Raw genomic sequence first — 17763 nt, 5'->3', positions numbered from 1 at the left:
GTGAAGCAGTTTGAAACTAATACTATTAGTATAATAGTCTCTCTATTTCCCAAATAACTTTTTTACACATAATAAAATTAATAATATTCAATAATAAATGTATAAATTTAAAAATGTACTAATTTCTAATAACTGTGAATTAGTAGTTATTCAAAAAATTGTTGTAAATATATGCTGTATTTAAAATTTGGTATTACTATTGAATTTTAAGAAACAGCAAAAAGTTAAATTTTATATTTCGAAAAAGGAGGCAATATCTGAAATTGAGTTGACAAACCAAATGAAAATCTGAGATGAAAAAAAAAAAGAGAAAGGAGAAAGGAAGTAGCTTCAGCTTTAAGACGGAGACGCATGCAAAGAAAGGTCATGATGTTGTCTCTGCCTCTCTACGCAGACCTCTCTCCCACGCCCCTTTGGTGTTATTATACGAGCTTCAGCTCCTAACCACGCCCTTTCTTATTACCTACCCTCCGTTACGGACTTTTATTACACTTATGCCACACTCCTGCTTTCCTCGTAGCAACTAGTCATTCATTGGTCCGTGTTACATTAGTCTATAGACTATAGTAGGGCCTAGACTATATAGTTTATAATACGGTTATTGTATTATACACATGTGGAGGGTTCTTTTCTTTAGACAATTCTCTTAAACCATTTGGTTTTGTTGGGGCTATGAGATGTGCCAATCAAGAAAACCAAAAAAAAAAAACAAGAGAATGCCAACGAGAAAGCTAAGAGCATCATTAACCCAAGTGGCTTAATGGAGGGGTGCTTAAATTTTTTTTATTTTTTTTTTATTTTTTTTTGTGTGATTAAAAAAAAAAAAAAAAAATTAAAAGTCAACCAATCGCGGGCCACCACGTGTTAGTGGGGCCCGCATACTGTTGAAAAACCATTGAAGAACGTAGCTTATATAAGCCACAAAAGAGTTGGTTGTTTTGATTGATTGGGACCCACCTTCTTATTTTATTATTTTTTTGGTAAACCACTCTCTCTAAATACTTGCGTTAAAGATGCTCTAATACACAAACGCAACACACCACTATCAAATCATTATTTACATGAAAATAAAAAATATAATTGAAAATTCGAAAAAGCTAAAAATTCAAAGTTGTAATGAATAAGCAGAGGAAAAATAAAATAAAAACAGAGCAACAGTGGTCGGTAGGCTCGCTCCCATGATTCCTTTCTCTACATACTTTCTACGTCTCTCTCTCTCTTTCTTTCCTCCTTTGATTAATTTTTTTTTCTAGGGTTTCCCAATGAGACCAGCTCGGAGAAGGAGAATATGGGTTTGAGAACTGATTCGGCTTCGTTTCGAGTTTCTAACGGCTGAGTCAACTCGGTGATTCCTCCTCTGCTTTGTGTAATAAAGTCTGTAGCTTTCTTGTTTTTATTTTCTATTCTCCAGTGAATGGTCGAATCTTTCTTCGGTGTTTGCAAAAGTGGAAAGATCTTCTTTTTATTCTTCTTGGTGTTGGTGTTTGGACTTTAAAAGTAGAAAGGACTAGTCTTGTCTTGTGTGTTGTGTAACCCTTTAGAGATCACATGAGATGGATGGGCATTGAGTGAGTATCTTTAGGTTTTTAGATTTGGTAGTGGATTAAGTAAAGGAGTGGACTTTGGTATCTGGGTCTTATCTGGAGTAAGGGAGTAATGGAGATGTCTTACAAGGATGGGAAGATGGGATGCATGGACAATGGGAAGTATGTGAGGTACACACCTGAGCAAGTTGAAGCACTTGAGAGGCTTTATCATGACTGTCCTAAACCCAGTTCTATTCGCCGTCAGCAGTTGATCAGAGAGTGTCCTATTCTCTCCAACATTGAGCCTAAACAGATCAAAGTATGGTTTCAAAACCGAAGGTAGTGATGATACTAACACTCCTTAATGCACTTTTAGGGAGATTCTTTGATTTAATCTTTTTTTTATAAACTTCAGATGCAGAGAGAAGCAAAGAAAAGAGGCTTCACGGCTTCAAGCTGTGAATAGGAAGCTGACGGCGATGAACAAGCTGTTGATGGAGGAGAATGATAGGTTGCAGAAGCAAGTGTCACAGCTGGTTCATGAAAACAGCTACTTCCGTCAACACACTCCCAATGTGAGAATCCTTATATTGAAGATATGTAGTATGTTCCATATTAATTTTGTTTGATCTTTTTGGTTACAGCCTTCACTTCCAGCTAAAGACACAAGCTGTGAATCGGTGGTGACTGGTGGTCAGCACCAATTAGCATCACATAATCCTCCAAGAGATGCTAGTCCTGCAGGGTCAGTGCTTTAGTGTTTTGCTCTTTTAGTTAAAAACAGTTTCATTCTGACTTAATTTTTTTTTTTTTTTTTTTTTAGACTTTTGTCCATTGCAGAAGAAACTTTAGCAGAGTTTCTTTCAAAGGCAACTGGAACCGCTGTTGAGTGGGTACAGATGCCTGGAATGAAGGTATTTAATCCACTTCCTCTAGTTTTCTTTCTGTTTATTGCATAAAAAAGATTACATTGTTTCGGCCTAGTATTTAAGAAAAATAATAATGAAAGAGTTACTAAACTTATCTGTAACGGTTTGTTTTGTATATATATGTAACAGCCTGGTCCGGATTCCATTGGAATCATTGCTATTTCTCACGGTTGCGCTGGTGTGGCAGCACGCGCCTGTGGCCTAGTGGGTCTCGAGCCTACAAGGGTATGTATGTGTAGATATAATCATTCCTTCTTCTACTCTACCTTACATATTATATATATGTAACAAAGTTGATCTGCTTCTTCATTTCTTTGGCCAGGTCGCAGAGATCGTCAAAGATCGGCCTTCGTGGTTACGCGAATGCCGAGCTGTTGATGTTATGAATGTGTTGCCAACCGCCAATGGTGGAACCATTGAACTGCTTTACATGCAGCTCTATGCACCAACTACGTTGGCCCCACCACGTGATTTCTGGCTGTTGCGTTATACTTCTGTTTTAGAAGATGGCAGCCTTGTGGTGTGTATCTCTAAAAATATACTTAATTTTCTTTTTCTTGATTTTCTTGTTCATGACGATGTAACAAATTATTTAGGTATGCGAGAGGTCTCTTAAGAGCACTCAAAACGGTCCTAGTATGCCACCGGTTCAACATTTTGTTAGAGCAGAGATGCTTCCCAGCGGATACTTGATACGGCCTTGTGATGGTGGTGGCTCCATCATACACATTGTGGATCATATGGATTTGGAGGTAACAATCTTCACTCTACTCCAATGTTTATGCTATTCCATACACTGGGGTTAATGTTAACTTGACTGTTGAATAGGCTTGTAGTGTGCCTGAGGTCTTACGCCCTCTCTACGAGTCACCAAAAGTACTTGCACAGAAGACAACAATGGCAGTAAGTGAAGTTAAAACTTACCTATTCCTAACATTTGCTTGTTGATGTTTTGAATTATTGTATATTTTTTTTTATTTCAAAGGCGCTGCGCCAACTCAAACAAATAACTCAAGAGAGTTCTCAGACTAATAGTAGTGTCAATGGCTGGGGACGGCGCCCTGCCGCCTTAAGAGCTCTGAGTCAAAGGCTAAGCAGGTTTTGATACTCATAACTATTTGTCTTTGGATGTAAGATACTACTAGATCTTGACCCGTGCGACCGCACGGGTATTAGTTTTCAGTTTTAGTTTTTATTTATTTATACTAAATAGTATATTTATAATATTTGATCGTTTTATATTGACTAAGCTAGGAATAGATATTTGGTTATCCACTCGAATCCGGTTTAAATTTATTCGGGTTTGATATTTTTGAGTTTAAAGATTCTATCTCTATTCCGGTATTTATAAACTTTGCTTCCTGTTTGATTTAGATCTTTGCCGGTTTGATAACCCGTTTAAATTACTTTTAAATTTTCAAAATTTATATATCTTTAAATATCCTTAAGTCTAAAAAATATAACATGTAAATTTGAGTAATGTAAGCTAAAGTACCTATATTAAAAATTAAAATAAATTTAACTTGAATATTTGGATGAAGAATAAATATATATATACTTTAGATGTTTACTTTTGACTATTTTTTATATTTGAAATCTAACTTAAAATAGCTTATATCTTGGATATTAACTCGAAAAATAGCTAACATATTGAAGTATATAAATATGATTTAAAAACATTCGAATATCCGAAATATTTCGTTCGGATAAGGTTTAGTTATGGTTCTCTAGATACCAAAATGGTAAATCCGTTTGGATATTATCTAGTTTCGGTTTAAATTTGGTAATAATTTTTTGTTCAAATTTGTTCAATGAAGAATTGATATTATAATTTCGATGAATTGTTTGTCCAATAAAAATGTATTTTTTTGAATTTGACATTAATTTAATTGAAAAGTTAATGAAGTGTATTTAATTCAAATTTAATTTTTGAAAACACATTAATGTAAGTGGAAAAGACAAAGCATTAAAATAAGAAGTATTATTTAATTATGTATTTAATTCAAATTTAATTTTGGAAAACACATTAATCAAAGTGAAAAAAGACAACATTAAAATAGGAAGTATTAGTTAATGTCAGTGGCATGGAAGTGTAAATAACACTGAAAACTAAGGGATATTTTATATGTGTACTTATCTTTTAATAATATAGATATTTGCTGTCTGATACATTTGTTTTTTTTTCTACAGAGGATTCAATGAGGCTGTTAATGGTTTCACCGATGAAGGATGGTCGGTGATAGGAGATAGCATGGATGATGTCACAATCACTGTGAACTCTTCTCCAGACAAGCTGATGGGTTTGAATCTTACATTTTCCAATGGCTTTGCTCCTGTTAGCAATGTGGTTTTATGCGCTAAAGCCTCCATGCTTTTACAGGTCAATGCACACATTTATTTTTGTTATAGATCAATTTATGTTTTTTTCTTACTCCTTATGTTTTGGTTTTATTGCAATTTCAGAATGTTCCTCCGGCGATCCTGCTTAGGTTTCTGAGGGAGCATAGATCAGAATGGGCTGACAACAACATTGATGCTTATCTGGCAGCAGCTGTTAAAGTGGGGCCTTGTAGTGCCAGAGTTGGAGGATTTGGTGGGCAGGTTATACTTCCACTAGCTCATACTATTGAGCATGAAGAGGTAAGTTCAAGATTCTTTTGCACCATTTGATTGTTTTCTTTTTTATAATGGTTGCTGTGTTTCGTTGTTAGTTCATGGAAGTCATTAAGTTGGAAGGTCTTGGTCATTCCCCTGAAGATGCAATTGTTCCAAGAGATATCTTCCTTCTACAAGTAATTACTTTTAGATTTGTCTCCTCTAAATGAGTGTTAATGTGGTTCACTAATATCTTGTGATTAGCTTTGTAGCGGCATGGATGAAAACGCTGTTGGAACATGCGCTGAACTTATATTTGCGCCAATTGATGCTTCTTTTGCGGATGATGCACCTCTGCTTCCTTCTGGTTTTCGCATTATCCCTCTTGACTCCACAAAGGTTGGAACAAATAATGCTTTTCCCATTTAAGTTTTTTTCAGACCCTTAAAGCTTGTCTTGAACCAAAAAGCAGGAAGTATCTAGTCCAAACCGAACCTTGGATCTTGCTTCTGCACTGGAGATTGGTTCAGCGGGTACAACAAAAGCCGCAACTGATCAATCAGGAAACTCCACATGTGCAAGATCTGTGATGACAATAGCATTTGAGTTTGGTGTTGAGAGCCATATGCAAGAGCATGTAGCATCTATGGCAAGGCAGTATGTTCGAGGTATCATCTCATCGGTTCAGAGAGTTGCATTGGCACTTTCTCCTTCTCACATCAGCTCACAAGTCGGTCTACGCACTCCTTTGGGTACTCCTGAAGCCCAAACACTTGCTCGTTGGATCTGCCAGAGTTACAGGTATGTACATATATAAGTTTTCCACCAAGTCAACAAGGATGATTCATTTTGTTTCTGTTGATACTAGGAGCTACATGGGCGTTGAGCTACTTAAATCGAACAGCGAAGGCAATGAATCGGTTCTCAAGAACCTTTGGCATTACACAGATGCTATCATCTGCTGCTCAATGAAGGTACTGACTCAAATATCAAGCACATGAATGTTTTACTCACAGTCACTGATCCTTTTATAAACCTTTCTGTTTAGGCCATGCCCGTCTTCACATTTGCAAACCAGGCAGGACTTGACATGCTTGAGACTACACTGGTTTCTCTTCAAGATATCTCTTTAGAGAAGATATTTGATGACAATGGAAGAAAGATTCTCTGCTCTGAGTTCCCACAGATTATGCAACAGGTTTTCAACAACGTTCGGCTATGATTTGTGTAGTAGTTTGATCAGCTTTTGTCTGACTTAAACGGATGTTTTGGTTTCAGGGTTTTGGGAGTCTTCAAGGTGGGATATGTATCTCAAGCATGGGGAGACCAGTTTCATACGAGAGAGCTGTTGCTTGGAAAGTACTCAACGAAGAAGAGAATGCTCATTGTATCTGCTTTGTGTTCATCAACTGGTCCTTTGTTTGAGATTTATGTGTGTACTTTTGAATAATCTGTTTTTAATTTTCAGACGAACATGTTGCCTCGTGGTTGTTATTGCAAGACAGTCTATCTTCTTGTTTTTCTTGATGTTGCTGTGAAACACATTAACAGTATTTTGTTTGAGTACTAAAGAAATGTTTGCTTAGTTTGATTATGTGTGATGACTGATGATAATGATATGATATGATCTATTTCTTTTCTAAACACATTAACGGTATTAAGCTTTCCAGAAATTATATTCAATTTTTTACAGAAAGATTTGCCCATAAAATAGTTATGGTAATCACTACACTCAACAATGACCAAGTCTGGTGCATGTTTCTGCTTAGGATAAAGTTGAGATGTAAACAGAAAAATCCGAATGTTAGGTTACTGAGAATGCCAATCTCTCCTCTGTACAAGTGGTCCAAGCATTTTATGTATGTCTTCTGTACAAGTGGTCTATATCGCATGATATATCTGAGATGTTTGGATTGGAATATTCCGTTGGACCGTTTCCATCCACGTCTTGGTTACTAGAGTTCCACATCGATCATAATAATGATCTTCAGACAATATATGTGTATGGATAATCATCTACTCTTGAGCTAACTTTTAAGTGTGAATTAGGTTCATCACTAATATGGTATCATAATCAGGTTCCACACCCTGACCTATTAATCTGATCCCAGAAAGTGATCCGGTCATCCCATTAGCTGATGGCTGGAGAAGACTCAGTTCCACCGAGATTACTAGAAAATAATACATTGTATCGGAGGGGTTTGATGGATTCTACAAGATTAATAATTATACCGCACCATTACCTTCGTTGTCCTTTTACTATTTCCAATGACAGCTCTTCCCATCCTGTTAGTCAAGCTCAGTGTGCTCCTGCGCAAGTGACTCTTCCGTCTTCAGCTCAGTGTGCTTCCCATCCTGTTAATCAACCTATTACTTCATCGCCTTCTCTAACAACTGTTTCGAAATGATAAAATTTATAGTAATTACAGAAACATAGTTACTACTACATACAGTAAATATGATTACAGAAACAGAGTTACTACTACATACAGTAAATATGTCTGTAATTTATAATAAAGTTGATCGCGTTCTCTACCAACTGTTTCGAAATGATAAAATGGTGCTCATAGAAAACATTTATCTATACTATTAAAGCAGAATTCTGCCATTGATTTTCAACTTATTTACCATGACATACCATTATTAAATTTTAAGAATTTTAAAATTAATTTCACCCCTTAAAATTCAGCAAATTGAAATCTTTTGATTTTCAAAACCAATCACATTGCAACAGCTTCCATAATTAACTCTATACGCTATAAAATCATAATCAAACGAGAACTAAACTAACTTATTGTAGCATTTGGAAACTTCAACAATTTCCATATATTTTATGTTCTCTCCTCCATTAATAAATCAAAATTTCCCATATGATATAGACTACGTACATATATACAAGTACACATTACTTTCTTTTCAAATACATATTGCAATGTATAACATCTATATTTTAAATACTTAACTTTGGGGCACAAACATATTTAAACTACATCATTTACCAAAAAAAAATCCAAGTTAAATCACAACAATGTTATTTATGTTAGCCCTAAAGCGCGGGATTGAATTAACTAATTATTAGCTTTGGAAAGATGATATCAAATTTAACTTTATTTTCAAACTTTCAAATTTTAATTATCATTAACAAGTTATTTAGTTTTTCAAAGATTTAGTATATATATATCGTAACAACTTTCATGATTTTTAATAAAAAAAAGATTTATTTAATATATTAACAATAAGTACACGGTATACATATATCTACTAGGTGATAACCCGCACCCTGTGCGGGGTGAATAGATTTGAATAAATTTAAATAGATTACCACTGAATGTCAAAAAGAAAATTGATTACCACTTTAAATTAATAGATATTATAATGTAAAAATCATAGAAAAATACTAAATGTTATAAAATAAGAGTTTAAACGAAATCGAGTATGTCAATATAAATCTATTTCCGACCACAATTTTTTAAACTTGTGTATTTATCTGTTTAATTAAAATATAGTTCGTGGAAGTGAATCAGTAATAGTAAGTAAATACTAATATAAAATAAATTATGAAGTAAAGATGAAACGAAACATAGACAATAAAATATTTATTTTCATAAAATAAATTATAAATATAAAACAAAACAAAACATAAGAAATAGAGTATTAAAACTTTTCAGAAACAAAATATAAAGAAAATAAAATAAAATTATAAATTGATAAAAAATAAATGCCCTGAGTGTCTTCAGAAATAGGGAGTCGAGAAAAAGAGTGTGGTGTGTCCATGAATTGTAGATAACATATGTTTATATCAAGATGTCACACACTACGCGGATTAAGGAAACCAATTGATTGAATCAACGTAATTAATTCTATTATTAACTATTTAATGTTGAATAACTTGCGCTCCAATTATATACTAAAATTTTCCTTCATTTTGTAGACATAATAATCAAATTTCCATATATATTACAATATTGAAGGAAAAAAATTGGAATACGCAAAATTATGATTTTGATAACAATACAAATTTGAATTTTATATAATCTAACTTCCTTATATGCGACAGTCAATTGTGTGATTAAAATTTAGTAACCATAACCAAGACCCTGTTATTACCAAATATTTATAAAATTAAAAGCGTAGCAGATTATTGACTCATTATTAACGTTACCAAAATAAGTACACATTACCAAAAACGTAAATTAAAAATATATATCAAAGTTATTATAAGTTTCCTTTTAACATTCGTGTGACTGGTTTTTCTTGCAAATCACGTTTTTTAATATTGATTAGGATCAAGTTCAAATTTTATAGGGTGGACTCATTATTAACGTTACCAAAAACGTAAATTAAAATTATATCAAAGTTTTTGTGAGATCAAATTATTTTTAAAATATATAAAGTCTAACTATATATAGGGTCAAGTTATTAAAAACGTAAATTAAATTATAGGATGAAGTTCAAATTTTATAGGGTGAACTTAGATTGCGTTATATATATATATAAAGTCTCACTATATATAAAATGCTTTATGATTAACAATAGTTGTAAAAACCAAAAAAAATATTTTCTATTTGAGGGACCATCGTGACGCCATTTATACATTAAATATGTATACACTATAGTTGTACATTATATTTAGTTTGCGTTTATATATATAATAACTATATATAAAAACCAAAACAATATTTATGAGAAGATATTACATAGGACCGGGTCTGCCAAGAACAAATGTTTTCGATCTATGGTGTAGTGTATAAATCGTTACAATCCTCTTCACGATTTTGTATGTAGTGCACATTCACAAAATCATATCTCAAATACAATGACTTTTGTAAATATAGGAAAATAATAATGACAAAGCATTAAATGTAGACGTGTTATTTTTTGGTTAATCAATAATGAAGAAGCTTATAATATGTTAGTCAAATTATAATATAATGATCAATGGCAATATTTGTAATTAGTTTAGTTAATAAAGAGTTTTTAAATATAGGATGTGAAAGAACTTGTGGTGCTGCCACGTACTAAAATAACACAATTGAAAATAACACATCACCTAAAGGTTCATTTTCAATAATGTTTCTAAAATAATATATAAGGGATATAATTTATTTAAATAATACATCATGAGTAACGGGACCTGTTAAGTCTATGCAAGGTCAATGAACCAACCGTAGACACGGTCAAATAAGACAAACTTGGAAAAACCAATATTGTCTTGTACAACCAAGTGCAACTTGTACCTAATTTTGTAGAAAGGACAATACAGATCGTAGTTAGCCATGCTTGATCCTATATTTGCCTTAAAATTACAGTTATAACAATAATACAATGAATCGGGGATTACTTTGGAAACAGTTCCGGTTCATAACACTTGCACTTCGCACTGTAGATTTTGAACTTTCTAAGATCATCATCATCACGATCAAGGAGCACAAGAGGGGGTTCATACTGAACCTTCCTTCCACACACTTTACACGCTAAGTAGTACCATCCAATGTCAGGTTCAGACGCCGTTATTGTACATATAACAATACATCTCTCCACCTACATTCATATAATCAATTTTGAATATACAAAATGTATATAGAAAATATAGTAGGAAAATAAAATATGTGGATATGACAATCACCTGACGACAATCGATCAATTCAGCGATTGATTTGCCTGAAGTATGTACCAAAAAATCTTGCTTCTCGGTAACACCAGAATCGAAGTCTGCCATTTGTGGAGGGTCTAAACGAATTATTGGTTTTGTTTAAAGGAGAATGTGGTATACTATGTGGATCAATTCACCGTATTTATATAGAAGATAGAAGCGTAAGTATGGTAACTATTTACTAATTTAATTACCACATGATGTTGCACATTAATATCATCTCGGAGTTTGTCTTGACAAACTCAATAATTGAAAAAAAAAATAGAAATGGCGTAAATCATTTGAATTAAGTTCCGAAATTTACTGGTATTGACTCACAATTTCGGAAACCTTGGTAGATTAATTAGTCAAAGTCAAAATTTATAATTAGTAATTATAACAAAGAGAATCCATGATTGCATGATTTAAGGTTAGTAAACTTTAAGTTTATTGGTATAGACTCACAATTTCGGAAAACATTATTGCTTGATTAGGCGAAATTTATAACAAATACATTCCATGTGAACTTTTAAACACGTGATTGAAATTTTATAATGTCAAATTATAATATTTTCATAAATTATAATAAAGTCATAAAGTGATCAAGCATGAAGCATGCATATAATTTTAACTTTGTATCGTATGGCATACAATGTGATCCAAAACATTAAAAGTTGGAGGACTAACTTTGTATTTGAAAGACTCTGACTCATGCCATAACTGTCGGAATCATATAATCTTAGTTTTCATCAAATAACTGTAATTTTTATAATCATAACGAACCCTAAAATCCTTACTGTAATGAGTCATGTTGCGCGGATATCACGTTGAGCTTCGAAATTAAAGCTATGAACGAAAAAGTCAATTATATATGGACAATGGGATCAACCCGAATTCTCAGACCATTAAACGAAATTACACTGTTATGGAAACTATTGGTATTTGTGACTTTGATATATATGGAAAAAACAACATCATAACGTAAGTCATTGATTGACAAACGAATCACCTAGTATTATGCTTAATGAACCTAGCATATTACATGTCTTATAACACAATTTGGACATATTTGACAATGGCAAAACAATGTAATTTTTCTAGTAATGAAAGGGTTTTTAAAAGAAATGAGTGAAAATGAATGTGGAAGTGACACCTATGAAATGGCATTATGTAAATAACACATGAACTTAAGGTTATTTTCTTTGAGTGCTTCTAAAATAATATATAGGGGATATGAAATAACATAAACCGATTTATATGTTATTTCAAATAAAAAAAATTATTTATTTTTTCATAATTAATATATATTAAGAAATTAATTTCCCTAATGTATACTTTTAAACAATTGAGGAATAACTTGAGCTAAAAAGTATGTATTAACTACACTAAATATACTAACTTGGGTAGAAATATATGTACTTAATTGAAACAAATTTTGATTCATATATTATATTTCCTATATTACCTTATGTTATATAGGAAAGTAGTTAGGATATTAGGCTTCAATAGATTCCACTAATTAATAAATACAATATATTCCCAATTGTATAAGATTTTGAGAACACCAACAATATAGGAACCTCCTAATCTACACGAGTATGTATTTTGTTCAATGGCTCAACCTGATCATTTCTCTACATGTATATCAGCTAAACCATCCGACTAATCTAACAGCTAACAATACCCTAAATTATATGGTGCGTCTCTTTTTCTTCTACCTTATTCAGTTTACTTTTTTAATTAATCTCTATAAAAATATCTGAAAGAGTTTCTTCCAATGGGAACGCTACTTAAATCTTATGGAACCCTAAAAATCATTAAAGATCCCTTTTTCTTAATAACAATCGTGTCAAGTGTCCTCCTAAAGATCACCATTTCAGAAGCTAGCGAGTGATTTTTATTTTTTGTGACTTTAAGAACTACAAGTATTAATAAAAATAATTTAAATTAAGCATTTAAAATAGAACAAATCCCGCACTTTTAAAAGTGCGAGTCAAAATCTAGTTAAAATTAAAATTATATTTCCTTTAGATATATATAAAAAAAGACGCAACAATAATTGAACTACAAAGTAAGACCTATATAGATTATGGCTATCGTATATTACATGTATAATCTAAAGTACAGAAACTTTGATATGTGAAAGCTTTGTTAGACCACTCTTCCACCTTAAATTATATTTTTGTTTCTACTTTTCCATTATTTGGTTTGCCTTTTTTTATGTCGATATCAAGTGGTCACACTTGAACGTTAACCTGAATCCTTCAAGATTTTCGTGATTATATGTTTTTTCTCTTTGAAAAAGGGCTTTTAGATTTTATGTTTGTTTGTTAGTGATCGTATCAGATTAATTACCATAGTAGGCTGTTGATTTGGTTACATACATTTTTAGAGCTATTCTTGGGTGGTTCACCAACCAATAGAAAGTTGTCATTTTAGATCTAGTATTTTTTAATTAAGGAAACAAAATAACTTGCCAAATTATATTATGTTTTCAAAATAAAATTTTAAAATAAATAAACATAGTATGTAAAAAACGAATTAAAAAAAAAATTAGTGTTGTCAAAAAAACACTAAACCCTAAACTCTAATCTTAAATCCTAAATCCTTGGGTAAACCCTAAACCCTTGGAAAAATACTAAATATCTGGATAAGTTCTAAATTATAAATCTTAAACACTAAACACTAAATCTTAAAAACAAATATTAAAAAAAAATATTTTTTTGGCAATTATTGTTATTTATTTATCTAATCTTTTTTTCTATTTTAAAAACATAATCTAATTTGGCAAGTTATTTTATTTCTTTAATTAAAAGATACTAGATCTAAAATGACAACTTTCTATTGGTTGGTAAACCTAAAGGTTCATCTTAGGGGTGAACCCAAGAAAAAATCACATTTTTATATGTCATATTTCATTAGCTATCTAATTTTATTCTTATAATGTTATGATGATATATTACTAAAACATGTCTACCAAATCTAGTGTTGGCAATACTATAAACTTCAAATTCCTCAAAATAAAATGCTAGGTGCATGCATGCAAATGATTCACTTCAAATGATTAACGCATAAGTTTTTTGAAAATTTTAGTTTGACTTCACTTCAGTCATAGTTAATCATTAAGTATGTACGTATAAAACTCAATGTATCTGACTTTTTTTTTTACAAATCCCAGGATTAGTATGAACTTTTGGTCCGAGATCTCCAAATGCTAAGAAAGAAGTCAAGAACGATTCATAAATAATCTTGAGAGATATTACCCAAGAACTTTATCATTTGAAAATTCAATCAGAGGCTAGCTACAACAACACCATTCATCTTAATTGAAGAAACATGTAAAACAGAAAATTTAATCCATATTAAAAATTTACTTTTCTTTCTTAGTGACATGGATTAAATAATTATGCACCAATAAGCTTTTGCTTTGTCTTTATATATAATCTTTATATAATAATATCTTGCACGTTTCAGCACCTCTACTTCCTCCTTTATAAAACGTTCACATTTCTTCTCTTAGCTCATAAGTAATCTAACCTTCAAAAAAACAATAATACATCTCTTTCTCTCACTAAAAAAAAATCCTAAGATCCAATGGATCAAAACGAACCAATAAGCAAGAAGCTATGGAACATCGTACGTTTCCTCTTGTACATGATCCGAAAAGGTGTCTCAAAACACAAACTCATCGCCGACTTCAACGCCACACTCAAACGCGGAAAGAATCTCATGTTCCACCACCGTCGCCGTGTCCCAGCCGCCGCCACTTCCTCATCGGCCACCGCAACCGTACCTCAACGTCAAGAATACGAGTTTAGCTGCAGCAACACTCCGAACTACTCTTTCCCCTTTCCCAATATTGGGTTCATGAAGAAAAAGAGTCACAATAATCTCTTCGCGTGTGGTCAAACGCCTCAGACGCTTGACGACGACGCTGCCGCAGCTAGAGCAGTCCTTGAGCTTCTTAACGGCGTTGGTGAGAAAGGAAACGTTACTCCGGCGTATTTGTCGGCGGCTTTGTCTCCTTACTTTCCCGGGTTTGGTCGGACTCCTTTGGTGAGGCCGTTGAGAGTAACGGACTCACCGTTTCCTTTAACACCGGAAAGTGGCGACGTGGCCAACGGACACGTGGACCAAGCAGCTGATGATTTCATAAAGAAGTTTTATAAGAACTTAAATCAGCAGAAAAAAATGATTGAGTTCAGCTAAAATCTAATCTGATTAGTGTACTTCATATTTCTCTCCTTTTTTTCTTTTTGCTGATATTAATTGCTTAATATGTAATGATATAATGATATTGTTTACNAAAAAAAAAAAAATATGTAATGATATCTTTGGGGGATTTTTTTTTTGTTAAAGTCTTTGGGGGATTTTTATTTTCACTTTTCTTGAAACAATTGGATATTGTCAATAAGAAGAATATCATGGTCTTTGTCAATAAAACTAATGTTTTAGTAAGAAAAACAGATGCATGGACGCAATAATACCTTCGTAAAACATTTTGATGAATTTTCATAAATATATATTTTTGGTAAGTGACCAATCATCATGATCAAAAGGACAAAATATTTTTTTAATATAATTTTTAATTTTATTTTATATCTTGTTTTTCTGATAAAGGTAAATATCATAGATATGAAAATAAATTTACAAGTAGAATAGATCTAGAGTTTTGTTACTCCTTGAGGAAAAAAGAGAAAAAAATAAGGTAGTAACATAATAGCAGATAAGTTAAAATGATTTCATCTCATCCACTTGTACATAAGGTTGAGGAATTGCTTCCTCTTTCTCCTCACACTGATTGCGTTTCTCAACTCCTTGTCAATCAGCCGGTAGATTGCATCTAGGGTGAGAACGATCTGGTTGTGTAGGACATTGTTCCTTTGCTTCCATATATGATAGATTGCATATATCTTGTTTTTGTCTCACATAAAAACATAATTATGCAATATTCTCCGTATCGTTCTTTGATTAGTATCTATCATTTCGTACGGTTTGAATCTTCTATAGCCTTTTAATTATTTGCATTACTTATGAATACATCTGAAGGTTACAGTCTCATTCATTATTACTCACTTAAAATCCGGAGTTTTTTAAAATCCTGAGTTTTCCGTATAGCTATGTGCAGACTCACTTTCCAAAACATCTACCACTGCGTAGAAATTATGTTATGGTGATATATTTGATATATACTTTGATGAAATAAATCACGAATCTTAAAGTGGTTACTGCAAGCTGTTTGGCTCTTTCCCTAAAGCAAAAGAGAGAAAAGTACTTTCTTTAGCTTTTTTTCTTTAAATTTCTTTTAGTGTTCTTTATAATATATTCACAAGTTTGAGATCATAGTCATAGCGATCAGCCAATTACCTATCAAAACAAGTCTACCACTATGAAGAAAAGCTTATATACATGGTAGAGTCAATAAAAACTTCTTTCTAAATCACGTTTGGTTTCGTCAACCTACTAAAATATGTTACCTTATGCAGTTATGCTTTAGAAGGAGTAATCTCTAGATAAAAATTATATAGAGGAAAGTAAGAAAATGGTGTTTCATGTATTCTGAGAATTGCAGAGGGATTTCGAAACGAAATCAGATCGGTCAGAATATTGACAGGTTTACTTGTTTGTGTATGTTTGTTGTATTTTTAAAGAATTGATATTGTATAGCATGGCTAACATCAACTTGATATATAGAGTATACATATGTAAGATCTATCAGAAGTTAAATTGATCGGAATTGACATAGAATTGTGAAAGCTATGTATATTAAACGAGTTCAGAAACAATTAAAAGGAATAATATCCAATAATTTAATATAGAGCTGCATCACTACTATACTAAAAGCCGCTAATAAACCCCTCTTAAGGCATCCACGTAGGCATGAAAATTCTACCAATCATATGCTTTTATTTTGACATGTCACGTTCTGTTTGTGGACATGGGCTAAATGTTTTGGGCTTTTAAAATTTGTTTGTGACCCATTTAAAATCTATGTTAAGCTTTCTTCGTCGAGACGATTCCCCTCCATAGCGATCGTTTCCAAGCGATCGTTTTAAATCACTCCATTTTCTACATCAGCAACAATATTCAGACCAAAAAAGATACTCCCAAAACCTCAGATGATCACCAATCAGGCTTTCCTAATAAACTGACTTCTAATTTTCTTCTCCTCATACTAAACGTTTTTTCAGACGATGGTATTAGAATCTCTAATACCTTTTTCTATTCTCATAAAATTCTATTGATTCAATCCACAATCTCACTAACGATAGATCAGTTCCATTGTTTGATTCAATTTCGCCACCTCCACTTCAGTACAAATACAAATTTTCAAGTTCAAAATTCAATTCAACTCGGGAGTAATCCTGGCATCATTGGTAAGATGCATTTATATTCATGTTCTTCTCATCAGTGTATGGGTTTTGGGATTTCTGTCTAACCCATATATCATGTTTGTTTGCGTCATCCCACAAAACAGAGAAAAATGATTCCTACGATGGTACAAAAGGTCTTAAACGCGAACCAAATCAGAATAACCGAGAGACATAGAAACAAGTGTTTACCGACTCATTATCCTTTATTTTGTGCTTTTACCATAGGTAATTTACAAATCTTTTTTAGCCTCAGGTATGGCCTTGAACTCTGAAAACGACAGTGCCGGCGAACGCAACGGCTGCCCTAACACGAAAAAAGTAAGCGTCCAAATATTTGAACTTTTAATTCGACATCTGAAAGAGTGACATTAGACAGGTTTCTTTCGAGTTTCCTCTCATTCCTGATTTTTTTTTGTAAAACTGGTGAGATGTTTTTCAGTTGATCATCGGAGGTTTGGATACACAAACATGATGCAAAAGAGAAGGTATAAGGTCTCCAAATTCCAGAAATTTAAATATGCATACCCACTTTACTTCTTTGTATGTTTTCAGTGAAAAACTAACATGTATAAATTCCTTACCTTATGAGCACATTTATCTTAGTTTCTGTGGTTCCACTTACATTATGGTTTCAAACTTCAACTGAGTGTACCATAACTCAAAATCCGTTTTGAAATCGGTGGTATCTATAGTTTGGGTAAATCTAC

At 32.5% G+C, this 17763-nt stretch overlaps 2 protein-coding genes and 1 long non-coding RNA gene across 5 annotated transcripts; all 3 read left to right on the top strand.

Annotated features, from left to right (window-relative positions):
- Nucleotides 1–1179: 1179 nt before the first annotated feature.
- Nucleotides 1180–6635, top strand: LOC108822840 (homeobox-leucine zipper protein ATHB-15). Its single transcript, XM_018596022.2, has 17 exons — nt 1180–1865; nt 1942–2101; nt 2171–2271; nt 2350–2440; nt 2585–2680; nt 2778–2975; nt 3052–3207; nt 3284–3358; nt 3441–3553; nt 4646–4835; nt 4919–5095; nt 5167–5247; nt 5315–5449; nt 5523–5851; nt 5919–6024; nt 6099–6248; nt 6329–6635. The coding sequence occupies exons 1-17, from the start codon at nt 1657–1659 to the stop codon at nt 6473–6475; spliced, it is 2514 nt and encodes an 837-aa protein (XP_018451524.2). The 5' UTR covers nt 1180–1656; the 3' UTR covers nt 6476–6635.
- Nucleotides 6636–14184: 7549 nt separating this feature from the next.
- On the top strand, nt 14185–15064 carry LOC108820763 (uncharacterized). The gene has a single exon (XM_018593770.2). The coding sequence runs from the start codon at nt 14277–14279 to the stop codon at nt 14889–14891; it is 615 nt and encodes a 204-aa protein (XP_018449272.1). The 5' UTR covers nt 14185–14276; the 3' UTR covers nt 14892–15064.
- A 1661-nt stretch (nt 15065–16725) lies between these two features.
- On the top strand, nt 16726–17757 carry LOC108822092 (uncharacterized). Of its 3 annotated transcripts, XR_008939254.1 has the most exons (5): nt 16726–16879; nt 16998–17059; nt 17161–17237; nt 17310–17374; nt 17496–17757. It is a non-coding gene; the product is annotated as an uncharacterized LOC108822092 (long non-coding RNA). The 3 variants fall into 3 exon arrangements; XR_008939253.1 differs by having other exon boundaries at nt 16726–17059; XR_008939255.1 differs by having other exon boundaries at nt 16726–17059; nt 17304–17374.
- The last annotated feature ends 6 nt before the right edge of the window (nt 17758–17763 follow it).

This window comes from Raphanus sativus, unplaced genomic scaffold (assembly GCF_000801105.2).
Source record: "Raphanus sativus cultivar WK10039 unplaced genomic scaffold, ASM80110v3 Scaffold0010, whole genome shotgun sequence".
In the NCBI taxonomy this organism is placed as follows: Eukaryota; Viridiplantae; Streptophyta; class Magnoliopsida; order Brassicales; family Brassicaceae; genus Raphanus; species Raphanus sativus.
The sequence above is the reverse complement of the archived record's forward strand: the minus strand, read 5'-3'. Positions and strand labels throughout refer to the sequence as shown.